We start from the raw sequence: 13,031 nt of genomic DNA, 5'->3' as shown, positions 1-13,031 counted from the left end.
TATCTACTTTGAAGTTGGGACTTGGACTGGAGGCCCACCATAGTACGAGGGTATCTAACCAAATTGATTAATCCTTTATGGTGTTTAACTCATATGTCCTAAAGTTCAAAACATCAATAGTATTCTTCAAATTGTTTTCCTTAGAACTCTAGTCATATCCAGTTGATCTACAAAACTCTCATATGCATGGTGAAGTTTTTCTTTTTTATATTTAAACTTGAACAAGTTTCCCAGATGTTTTAGGCTTTCTTTTCCTTTTGCCCTTTAGCAGAATTTCTGACAAATATCAAGCCCTTATAACTATAGAGATTGTATCGACCTTTGCCTGTGTAGTCAATTTCAAGTAAATGACTGTTTCCTTTTAAGAGCTTCTTTTGCACTCACATACATGCATCATAACAGAGTTTTTTTTTTTTTTTTGTTATTTTTGTTATTTTTTTATTTTTATTTTTTTGGACTTTGCAACCGCTTGAAAGTTTCTGTTTAGGACTTATTGTGTCTGCATCCTCTTCTTATGTACAGTCATATCCTGTATCATGTCATGCCTTTCATTCAATCAAGAACCAGCTCAAATGATTTCACCATCAAGTTTTGGTTGCACTGATGTTCTTAGTTGCTTTATTTAGTCAGTTGACAAAATAAACTGAGTCAAAAGGTTTCAAGACAAAAGCTTATTACAATATATCAGCAGGTGTCCTGTTTTTGTGAACACAGATTCATTGTTACCAAATAATAAATAAAACTCTTGCCTCTCTTATTAACTCTCATGTGCAAAAACATTGTCTGGGTTCCTTACATGCTGCCAACAACAGCTGTTACAAGTTCTCTTGCATCTTTCTGCTGAGGCACTCCAGATGAAATCTTTCCCATTGGTCCTTCTCATGCGCTTTATCCCAGCGATGTGTATCCCATGAATATGAAATCTTCTTGAAGACACCTCTGCAGCCGATGCCTCAATGAGTCCAATCATAAACTCCCCAACAGCCCCATTGTCTTCCATTGGATCTCTGACCTGAATCAGCATCAATAGAACAAGACACTGCCTGCTTCTTTCCTTCCCTTTACTTTCCTTAATATTAATGGCTTTTGAACTCGATCCCATCTGTATCCTCAAGCCTTCCAAAACCAATCCTTCCATCTTCTCCATTGCATCCAGAAGAATAGCCTCCATGAAACCATCTTCAGATCCCTCTAAAACAAACTTACCTCTGCATTGATCTGTCTTGCAGCCACTTATATTGGTCATTGACATTGATTCAAACAGGCTATTCATCAAATCCTCCATTGTCATTGATGCCATTTGATATAGCACCTGCAAAAACGGCTATGCGTTAGTTTGAAATTGATCAAGCAGGTAAAAAAAGTAAAAAAGATAAAGCCAATAAAGCTTTATATTTTTAGCATTTTCTTTATCCAGTGTATTCTTTCGCAGAGCACCTCAGTTGCAGTTGTGGCGTTCTCAGCAATTGCAGGTGCGGAGACTTGCATGACTAATCTTCCCCACGGCCTACCCAATCTCTTAATTTCATGAAGATAGCTTCCATCTGATAGTTTCATCACCTTTGTGCCAAGAACTTCTTGCGCTTTTCCTGTCATAGAGTTCTGAAGGCTTTCTCTTTGTTTTCTCTCCGTGCTTAGCCACTTGTCTATCTTATGAAGTTCTTGTTCAAGTTCTCTAGCTCTTCTCCAGAAGGCTTGAACGGCTGCTTCATGATCTCTAGAAAAATTTGGAATTTGAGAATCTAAGATCGAGTTAGAGGCGGCCTCTTGTTGAGAAATGACTTGCAGAGAGGGTTTGGGCAGTGGACATGGTTGGGGATGGGAAAGAGGACGGCAGATGGTGAGGTAAGACTTGATCTTTGCGCAGCCGGTGGACACTACTACAGGAGGAGAGATGTGTTTCTTGTTGTTTGGCATTTTAGTCTCCCTGCCACTGGTATAGTAGCCTTCCACCTCTGCTTGAAGTTGAAGCTTTTGGGTTCTTTCTGGCCCGTTAAGTTGTTTGGTTGAATGCTCTATGCTGTTCAATTTTTCTGCTATCTCCTGGTTTTGTGGGTTGTTGCGCTTTGATGGGGCACTTTGATTTAAATTTCAAATCTGGAGCGGTAACTTATCTAACGGGCTTCGAATTAAAAGGGGCAGCCTAAGGTACTCAGGGCTACGATCTCGTGTAGATTTGGCGATGTCGCGACAATCTTGTGTAGATTCGGTGCGTTCTTTTAGTGATGTGATTGATATTATTAGCCTGTATAGCTGATTAGGTTCAAAAGGCTACTCTTAAAAAAAAATCTTGGCTTGTATATTTAATTTGCATGAAGAGATCAGTCCATGCTTCATACTGCCTAGGCTTCTTGCTAGGCTAAAGGAAATATAAAAGGTTATACTCATCTATTCTTTGCATATGTGCTTCCGAGGCATATTAATCTCAAAAAAATATTCATTACAACGGTAATATCATGTCATATGTGTTACAAACCAATAAGAATCTCTATATTTTATCAATTTTAGTATATTTTATTGATTTTCGTGAATGATACCCACACTATCCTTTTGTATTTCATTGATTCTCAACTTTTCATTGATTTGTTGTAAATATGGCATGGTATCACCCTTGCAACGAATATTTTTTCATTAATCTCTTATTAGAATTAGAACCGTAAGATCTATTGAAACTGTAAATTATGCGCATTTACTGGACAAGAAATTATAAATGCTAATAAGAAAATCAGCTAACAAAGACAAATTTTGACAAGGAAAAAGCAAGTGAAAGCACTTTTTTGAGCTAAAAAGAGGAAGATTTACCTGCATTATAATCATCTGAGTTCAAATATTTGAACATATGCCCTGATTGGAAAGTGAAAATAACCTAGAACCTTTAGTTGGCAAGTGGATTGGTGTAACTATTGGGATAAAGCCCTAATTGGTAGATGAAAATAATTATTATATGCAGTTGAATGTGTTTATTATATAAAATCTTACAAAAGCTTTTCGTTTTTTTCAGAAGATAAAATGAGAAAGTCTATAACATAATTATTTAGATTCAAATATTTAGAGGTGTGCCATCCAAGAAGTGGACCTACAATTATTGATTGTTAGGTACAGAAGTATGACTATTGAGATAAGCTCTAGAGAGGTGACACATAATTAACATTTTTTTGACCATTTTTGATAAATTGCACATATAAATGCACGTGATGTTTAAGTAAAATTTCTGCTCTAATAACCTTACTTGCTCTCAACGAGGTGTTGGCGTGGGCGGAGGGGAGAGGGAGATAATGATGCCACTTTTCTTCATTGTATAATCCAATAGTTCTTGAAAAGTAATGCTTGGCCTATGTGCCTAAGTTGTCCCATATGAACTGCCTAACCTTGTATTTATTCCTGTCCAACATCTAATTCTTGGTTAGACCCCAATAAAAAAAAAAAAGAAAAGGGAAAGATGTGATTTTCGAGGTGTGCATGTGGCTCACCTTTATTTGTGCACGTGTAGTTATGGCATTCTACATGTTTTTAGAACTGACCTCTTCTCCTGGATAATCATCACCTCAGCCATTATCTTAAGATTATGTTTGGTGCATCGTCAGACAATCTTGAAAGATAATCTAGATTCAAGATAGATTATCACTATTAAATTATCAATAGTATTGATTACTTTTTTTATTACATATAAGTAATGATACGATAATATTACTGAAAATTTTGATCGACATATTTGATATAACAATCAGGTTATCGATAATATGAAATCAAATTCTTAAAATACCTCATTAATTTTATAATAATAATAATATAATATAATATATTATTATATATAATAATATTTATATAATTATTATAATATAATATAATATATTTTAATGTAGTATATTATAATATTATATTATGATATTATAATAAACTATTATAATATAATATATTAATAATATAGTAATATAATATATTATACTATATTATTATATATAATAATATTATATTATATTAATAAAAGATATTATTATAATATATTATAATATTCTTATATTAATATATTACAATATATTATAATATAATAATATAACTATATAATTAATATAATATATAATATTATATGATAACATAATAAATAAATTATTATAATATAATATACTATATTATTATATATAATAATATTATATTATATACTATATTAATATAATATAATATATATTATTATATTATAATTATAATATAATAATATATAGGAATATAATAATATAATATTATAATACTATAATATAATATAATAATATAATATTTTATAATATAATTTATTTTTTAATATAATAAGATTTATATAATATATATTATCATATACTATATTATTGTAATATAATATAGTTACTATAAAAATATAATAATAATAATATAATAGTATATTATATTATTATATATAATAAGGGGAGGGTGAGAGTCATCGAGGAAGGGAGGTGGAGGGATAGAGTTTTTGTGATTTTTTTAAAAAGATAATTTAGTCCAAATTTTTTTTTATAATATTATCAAATAAGTGATAATCTGAATAGCCACCTCTGCATAAGATAATTTAGATTACCTCCTGAGAAGTAATTTGGATTGCTAAGGTACTGGATTGCCATCTAAAAAATATACTAAATACAGTAATCTGATGAATCTATTTTAAATTACTAACAATTTGAATAGATTGTCGGTTATCAAATGCAACCTAAATACTTACAAGCCTAACATTGTATGCATACTTATAGTTGATTTGCACGTAAACTTGTTGTTCTTCAGAAGAAAAAAGTTGATCTATATGAACCAATACTCATGTACATACTGAGATTTTCCTTCTTTGTTGTCTCTATCCATCACCTTCATCTATCTATAGGAATTGCGCTGGAGGTTATACTTATTCTTTAATTTGACAAGGCGTGCCAATGTTTCTTAAAGCTTGGTACCAAGCCCGTATGACCTCCATTTCCTGGGCAAGCTCCAACCCAGATTAGCTTGTTGAACATTTGGAAGCCGGGTGTGATGAGAGCATAGTTTCCCATGATATTAGGGTGGGTTGAAAACTCAAGTAGCTGGCACGTCTCCTTTGTTTAGACTTTAAGGACATGTATGATATGACCCTCAATAATATTCCATCTTCCTTTTTGACCTGATACTCTCCTCCTCAGGTACCACCACCCTGTGTAGACCCTAGGCGGACTATACTCGGTGAACGTTCTCACCTTCACGTGCACTGTGGTACCCTCTCTCTCTCTCCCCCCCCCCCCCCCCCCCCTCTCACACGCGCGCACACACACATGTGCAGAAGCATCTCCTTTCCTGATAAGGTCCACGTACCCCAGTTAACACGTGCAGTGGCGTAAGATATGGGGGAAGCATTCTGTTTAGTACTATTAAGTTCTAAAATAACAGCAGTGATTGACATATGATATGATTAACCCTTCTTTCTTTCTTCAAACTTATGATCAAGGGCCGACGTGGGCCATCACCCGCCACTCACCGCAAACTGGAGGTGACCGGGTGCCCAACCATCCCTTGTAGGCTACGGTGAGCGGCCCCGTCGCCCTCGCCATGTGATCTAAATCAGACGCGGTCGGTGGTGGGATCCACTCCCATCCCCACTCTTCCTTTCTCTCCGTCAGGCGACCATTTACTGCCCGCCTAGGGTCCCACGTCCCGTTGACCACTCGATCACCATCGGACGGACAGAGGGACCACCGCTGCAAACAGTAATTAGAACGCCCGTCTGCGATCAGCGTCACGCCCTTCCGGGGGACCGATGATAAAAGCTGATGTCGGATCAGAATCGGACGGCCGTGCTTGCTGCATCCGCAGGGATGGTACGGAGATGACGGCTTCGATTTAGTGCCGCGAACTGTGGAGGCGGTAAACAGCACCAGAAGGTGAGTGGAACTAGGCCGTGGAAAAGGAAAGGGGATGCGGGAGGACGAAGAAAGAGCGGCTGGGCCCATTGTCCGCCACGTGTCTTTCCATCCGTACCCATTTCGGTCGCGCATTCGCTTCCTCGTGTCCCCTCCCCTCCCCTCTTGCTTCCTCGCCTCTCTACAATTCCACGGTCCTCTCCTCCTACGGGACATTATAGCTAATCCACAGCTCCAATTAGAATTCGCCGCGCGGTAATTCTTTTATGTTTGTCTTATTGTAGAACAGCTGTGGCTTAATATTAGTTTGGAAGGGATGGTGGACACTGCTTGCAATTCGGTCAAGGAGACCGCCCAGACGGCCCGTGAAAGGCTTCCACTTGTCCCCCCTCCTAATCCCACCCTATCTTTATCTTTAATTAAACCCTTCTTATTTTAATACCAGATTTAATAAGGCAACCTCGATTATCGTGCGCTTGCGCGCTCTCTCTCTCTCACGCACATTGCCCTTCCTCCTCTTCTTTGTTCTTCTTTCCCGTAATGGTCCTGTCTATATTTGTGTCTTCCTTTCCCCGACCCCCCTTGTTCCTCTTTTCAACTGATAAGTCTCTTTCGTTCATTCTCCCGGAGAGTTCTTTATTCCCAGAATAGCCCCACAGACCAACCACGCAAATGGATGCTTCTAACAACTGGCTCGCCTTCTCCCTCTCGCACCATCCAGGTCTCTTCGAAGCCTTCTCCGCGACCTCTCACCACGGTCGGCCTCTCCTTCTTCCTCCCTTCCTTATTTTGTTCTTCAGTGAAAGGAAACACCGAGGGGCCTTCGATGGCGGTTTTCTTTATTTGTTTGTTTCTTTTGCTTTTGATTTGGCTGTAGGTGGACAGGAGCGGGCGGAGGAGGGCTGCTGCGCCGCTGGAGGCAACCTAACGATGCTGGCGGCGGAGGGGCCGAAGCTAGAGGACTTTCTCGGCGGCTGTGGAGGGTTTTCCAGCAGCGACGCGGCTGCGGCGGAGACGGGTACCCACGGGGGTTGCGACTCCGACCTCAGGAGCATCGCCGCGGGATTCATGCAGGGTTTCCCGGCTGAGCGGCCGGATTCCTTGGCTACCGCGACGTCCGTGACGGCGGAGCCGAGGAGGGCGTCTGAGACCTTCGGGCAGAGAACCTCCATCTACCGTGGAGTCACCAAGTAAGTAGTACGCACTCCACAGTATCAGAGTCTACTACAGGGGCAAGACGGGAATTAAAAAATCGTTCTCTCTGCCGACATGAGAACATGGAGCCTTCGATGATCTCTTAAGAAATCGTTTACTCTCTCCTCTCTCTCTCTCTTCTTTCCCGGTCTTGGAATTTTACGTGGAATTTTGAGGGGTATTTTCGGCAGGCATCGCTGGACGGGAAGATACGAGGCGCATCTCTGGGACAACAGCTGCCGCCGGGAAGGGCAGAGCCGGAAAGGCCGCCAAGGTACGCCGCTCCTGCTAACTTCAGCTGGCCGTACACCCCTCTGAGATGCGCGGCCTGCGCTCTTCTTGATTAGTGCATTACTGCCCTTCATGCGCAACCTAGATTTTTCCTATCCGACGTTGCTAACCTGCGCTTCTCACCTTTCGGCCTTTGGGACGTGGCACCTTCTGTTTGGATGCTGTACCTTCTGTTTGCTGTTTCTCAGTTTACTTGGGTAAGCCTTTTTCATCAGCGATTCATTCCTCTTTTTGTAGCCCCCCCACCCCCAAAACAATAAAATGATAATATCAAGTCTTAATCTAATTATTTAGTATTGTTTGAAATGGGCAAAAAATAGGCGGGTATGACCAGGAGGAGAAGGCGGCCAGGGCGTACGATTTAGCAGCTCTCAAGTACTGGGGTCCCAACACCACCACCAACTTCCCGGTAGGTGACCGCACCGCCTCCCCCTGGGTTGACAATACCGTATTAATGTACAAAAGCATCACGTATGCGTGCTGCCCTTGGTATCGTAGGTGTCGAACTACGAGAAGCAGCTGGAAGAGATGAAGAATATGACACGTCAGGAGTTCGTCGCATCCCTCAGAAGGTGCCTACTTGGCGTGACGTTCACACATCCATTAATCCATGCATGCATGCATGCTTGCATGCATGTATGTAGTTTTAACGTTGGGTTTCTCTCTCATTATTTTTCTTGTGTTAATTTGCAGAAAGAGTAGTGGGTTCTCCAGAGGAGCCTCCATGTATAGAGGAGTCACTAGGTCAGGCAAATTTTCTTTCATAAGTGGATTGGAATTTATACATCTTGTTCACTTTTAAATCCTACTTTGATTAAGTTTTATAATTTTTTTTTTCTTGGAAATACTGCAGACACCACCAGCATGGCCGATGGCAGGCGAGAATTGGGAGAGTAGCTGGCAACAAAGATCTATATCTGGGAACTTTTAGTAAGTAACCAAATTTTGAAAGCATTCGTACATGACATCTTGGTTTATTAACTCATTCGTAATGGATTATTTTTTTACCGTATGTCTCTAATCTTAATGAAAGTGATTTGCCTCTATCTAATCTACTTCTTAAAAAAAAAAAAAAAGATAAAAAAAAGATAAAAATCGGCTGTAATGGATGGTTTGATTATTAGGTACACAAGAGGAAGCTGCAGAGGCCTATGACATTGCAGCAATCAAGTTTCGGGGACTCAATGCCGTGACAAACTTCGACATGAGCCGGTATGACGTTGAGAGCATCATAAACAGCGACCTCCCCATTGGTGGGGTATCTAGCAAGGCCTTCAAGGCCTCGGATTCATCATCAACATCCTCCAACTCCAATGCCAGGCACCAAACTGGTGGCGGGGACGCCATAGCCCTGCCCTCGGAACAGGACCAAGACTATTGGTCTTTACTAGCTCTCCACCAGCAGCAGCAGCATAGAAATCTGGTGTCGGGTTTTGAAGTGTTTGGTTCTGGTGTTAATATGGATTTCTCTGCTGCTGCTTCTGTTGGTGGTATAGGTCAAGGAAGAGTGGGGACCGTTGTGTGGAATGGTGGGATGGTTCAACAGCAAGAGCCAAGCCAGAGCAGGAGTAGTTCTGTTCCTTTTGCTCCTCCTGTTTCTTTTGGAATGGGCTACGAGAATTCCGGTTATGTGGGGGCGACTTGGGTCACGCCATCCTACTATTACCAGCAGGGTGCAAAGCCTACTGTGGCAGCCTTACGTACAGCCCTTTACGGGATGGAATGATGTGAATGAGTGGGAGAATGAGGACACACTGCATTAGCATGCAGAAAGAAAAAGAGACGCTGATAGATAAATAGATGGAGAGAGAGAGGGAGGGAGGGAGAGAGAGAGAGAGATGATTTGAACTGACAAGGAAAGAAGGAATAGGAAGACTGATGGTGGACTAACATGAATCTGAAGTTTTACTCATGGTCATGTTCTTTTCCTTTGCCATTCTTTTCCTGACATGATTCTATTCTATCATCATCAGTTTAGTATCAACAGGAGACCTTTAATGTCTTTTCCTTTCGGCCAACTTATGCTTATCTTGTATTCAGCGACTTGAAGAAAACCCATCTAAGATTTCTTGTACGCATGTTTTTAAATATCTGATATTTGAAACTCTGTTTCAGTTCTCTATGAGTGCATGAAGTTATACTGTTAGTCGAAGTTATTGCAACATGTGGGCACGTGATGGTGCACGCAAAGGTTTCATGATATAGTATTCATTTAGAATTTGCCAAAAGTTGTCAGCTTGTACACTGAGTCACTGACGTGTACAGTATTTAATTAAAGGAACTCCAGGAGATACTGTTGGTTGTGTAGCTGGATAAAGAGTCATAAGATCCAAGTATTATAGAAGGTATCCTTACTCAGGGATGATGAACATTAACGGTTGCTGTCTCTGTGACTAGCCTAATTAACCATCAAATTTTCCATGCATTTGTAGGTTGGCCGACCGGCCTCTTGGAACCTAATATAAAAAGCCAATATATATAGACAAGTAGCTACACTTCTTCTTGACGGAAATATGTCACACTTGTGTCTTGTGTAGGACCAACCAACCACGGCTTAGACCCTTTTCATATGCCACCAATCATCAGGTGTGGCCCAACTAAGTCGATCCACTAATTGTATGTCATTTTCCATTTGTATAGGGCTTGTTCTTGACTAAAGAGAGCTTTGTTAAATCTTGGTGACGGCATTCTTTCAGGTCCACCACAGTTTGGTGCTAGCCTGTTTGCATCTGCATGCAACTTCACAAATCACGGTAGACATCCATATCTTCACATTAAATCAATGCATATGATCAGTTTGCTTTCCACAACCTTCTCATAGGGTACATACTCCCAAGATATCCTGCATGGATAACTTCGTTCTTTTCTTGTTATTATATCCTTGTGAGGTTTTTAGAGAAATATTGAGAGCAACGCAAGACAAAAGGAGAGCACATTAAGAACTCATCTGTGTGATCTCACCATGTGGTCCTCAGTTTTAAAACTATAGAGGCAAATGCATTTCTTAGTATTGGCTATCCTTCTCGTGTCGTTTTCCTGGATTCGATTCAAATTCAGTCTTTTCATGCCCCCTGTATCCATTGACCAAAATCTGACCGACACTAAGATATTACCCACTGTCTCAGCGTCCTCATACTGAACTTATGTCGCCATCTTTTCTTTTAAACACACTCCAATAAGAGATTCTTAGTGTTGGTCATACGATGACAGAGGATTGCAGGCTCTTCCACATGCTGCTCCATGCAAAGGCAGTCCTATTTTTTTTTTATAAAGAGGTGGCAAAGAGGCCATTAGTCAATTGAAAGACTCTGAAAAGAGCTATCTTTTGGTTGTTGGGGGGATCTTCCCTTGGTTTGAGAAAGAGGTGTTGCAGTGTCTCCTTTTTGTTGTTTAAACTTAGAAACTATGTCGGCCATCCTACCTACTCAGTGTTCGTCTTTATGGTTTTATTATAATATGTCATATTATAGTACTTTGAGTGTAGTACTCGGCAACCTTGTCTATATGGCTCTATATTATCGATCAACCATTGTTTGTCTCTTGTTTGCCTCTACCTATAGAACAAGAGATTAAGCTAATTTTAATTCTCACATAGTAATGTGGTCGTGCACGCATGCCAGATGACAACGGCTAATGATGCCTAAAATTATTTACTTTGGAACAGCATCTGCTAAACTAAACATATACTTTCCTAATAATATTGGCATGATGTATGTGCATATATGTCACGAGTTTTTGCTTCCTTATCATATAATAGTTATAACAATTTTAAAAAAGAAGCTAAATGTTCCTGACCTTTCCAGAGACTAAAGAACAGTTGCTCTTATAATCTTGCTATATATATATTGACAGGATCTTTTCTTTTTGACCATATATTTGAGATTGGTAGATAACAGAGCTGTTTCTTGAGGCAACAAGATCCAAGGCCACTTAGAAGTGATGGATTTGTTCACTAAGATCAATTGCATAAGTAATACAATTGCACCAAACTTTGTTCCGCACTGGCTCATAAACCTTGTTTATTAACAACTTTTGCAATGAAAAAAATAAGGACATTTGTATCAAATCACTAGCAATATTCCTACTACATTTATTCTGCTATTTCTGTATGGAATATTAAAACTGTCATTGTTCTTTAATTTCTATGGGGAAGATTAGTGTATAACAAACTTCAAGCTTCAACAGAATCAGCATTTTACTGAATAATCTGCCACCATTTTTCGGATATGTACTGAAACAGAAATACAAGAAAATGCATTATTATTTGAGTGTTTATCAATTCTCAATCCCTGATACATACGATTATAATGGGCATCCTGCAGAAGTTTTATTTGAGAAAACCTAGGAAAATCAAGATCTTCAAAATTTCTCAAGTTAGTTTGTTCGCTGATAGATATCTAAGAATAAGATTTGTTATCTGGATGCACTATGACTAGGTAGGCTTAAATTACTTAGCGTGAACTAAATTGGCACATTTGGCACATCAAAAGATTGGCCTTTTAAAGTATCGGAAACTTTTCTCTCAACTGCATGCTAACCTGACCTATTTTTCATGTGGATTTGAACCCAAGTTCCACCCTTAAATCTATTAGAATTTTATAGGGTAATTGAACTTATATGAAGAAGAAACCATCAATGCCATCCAGGATCTCTCAAATCAATCTATTTGCAACCACAACAAAAAATAAGCGGGATGTCCTCCTCCCTGTCTACCATCTTGATTTTCTAATTTTAACTTTGAATTTTTTCGATGAAAAGAATCTCACAAGCTCTCAGATGAGCTGGGGATTAATATCTTAAAGGGTGCCTTTTTATAACGTACCTTAACCATCAGAGATAGCATCTGAATTAGTTACAAAGACAGAAAGATGGACGTCATCCACGATGGTTGTAGAGTTTGACTTTATCACAATAATCATAAAATATAATCTTATCATTTTATTAAAAGTTTATCTTTAGTTAGAGTCCAAATCAATCTAAAACATATAAAATAAATCCATATGTGTATTAGTGTAGCCACATCCAGATAGACTTAATTGGATAAGTTTCAATATTCTTCCACTTGATCCAACCTAATATAAGCATCTTCATTTTAATTATTTAAAATATTTTAAAAATTTTTAATGAAATCTTATCTAGATCTAATTATTGAAAACTAATATGGCCACATTTAAAATTTAATTTTTCCATGCGAGATACACTATATATTTGATTATAAAGTAATCATTAGCACGAATCATGTTAATAAATATATTATCGATCAACACACAATCTTTCATACATGTCAATACTAATAACACCTCATAATCAAATTTTTTATGTGAAATTTTACATTATGAATCAACGAAATTCTATGCTTATTCTTTAGTTATCTTTATATTACATGATAAATAGCTGATTAACATCAATAAAATAAACTAAACTTTATTATAAACTTTAATGTGATAACTTTATATATAGTGTTCAATATATATCAATCATAAAATGAGCTAATAAGTCGTATATGATCCACATGTTGTTTAAAAATTTAGGGACTGAGTCTTTTAGTCAATGAATCTACAGGCATCAGCTTTATACACTACAAGAAAATAAGTTATTAGTTATGAAAAATTTTCATTGCTAATAAGTCAATTTCATTGCTAATAATAATTAGCGACAAAAATTTCGTCGCTAAAATTT

At 38.3% G+C, this 13,031-nt stretch overlaps 2 protein-coding genes across 2 annotated transcripts; one reads left to right on the top strand and one right to left on the bottom strand.

Moving 5' to 3' along the window:
- Positions 1–561: 561 nt before the first annotated feature.
- LOC105050583 (uncharacterized) lies at positions 562–6,083 on the bottom strand. The gene is given in 5 exon segments (XM_073242737.1): positions 562–1,312; positions 1,438–1,975; positions 1,977–2,097; positions 5,323–5,385; positions 5,486–6,083. Coding segments are annotated over 5 exon segments (1,875 nt in total). The 3' UTR covers positions 562–757.
- Positions 6,084–6,375: 292 nt separating this feature from the next.
- Positions 6,376–9,470, top strand: LOC105050379 (AP2-like ethylene-responsive transcription factor AIL5). The gene is made up of 9 exons (XM_073242715.1): positions 6,376–6,624; positions 6,745–7,057; positions 7,253–7,335; positions 7,541–7,549; positions 7,673–7,761; positions 7,851–7,924; positions 8,046–8,096; positions 8,206–8,282; positions 8,477–9,470. The coding sequence occupies exons 1-9, from the start codon at positions 6,540–6,542 to the stop codon at positions 9,076–9,078; spliced, it is 1,383 nt and encodes a 460-aa protein (XP_073098816.1). The 5' UTR covers positions 6,376–6,539; the 3' UTR covers positions 9,079–9,470.
- Positions 9,471–13,031: the final 3,561 nt, after the last annotated feature.

Source organism: Elaeis guineensis, chromosome 8 (assembly GCF_000442705.2).
Source record: "Elaeis guineensis isolate ETL-2024a chromosome 8, EG11, whole genome shotgun sequence".
NCBI classification, from domain to species: domain Eukaryota; kingdom Viridiplantae; phylum Streptophyta; class Magnoliopsida; order Arecales; family Arecaceae; genus Elaeis; species Elaeis guineensis.
Note: the sequence above shows the minus strand (reverse complement) of the source record. Positions and strands in the feature narration are given on the sequence as shown.

Excerpts from the sequence above, each read along its gene's own strand:
- LOC105050379 (XM_073242715.1), top strand. The coding sequence starts at position 6,540 with ATGGATGCTTCTAACAACTGGCTCGCCTTCTCCCTCTCGCACCATCCA. Across the intron at positions 7,058-7,252 it reads ATCTACCGTGGAGTCACCAA|GCATCGCTGGACGGGAAGAT; the intron begins GTAAGTAGTACG and ends TATTTTCGGCAG. Across the intron at positions 8,097-8,205 it reads ATGTATAGAGGAGTCACTAG|ACACCACCAGCATGGCCGAT; the intron begins GTCAGGCAAATT and ends GAAATACTGCAG.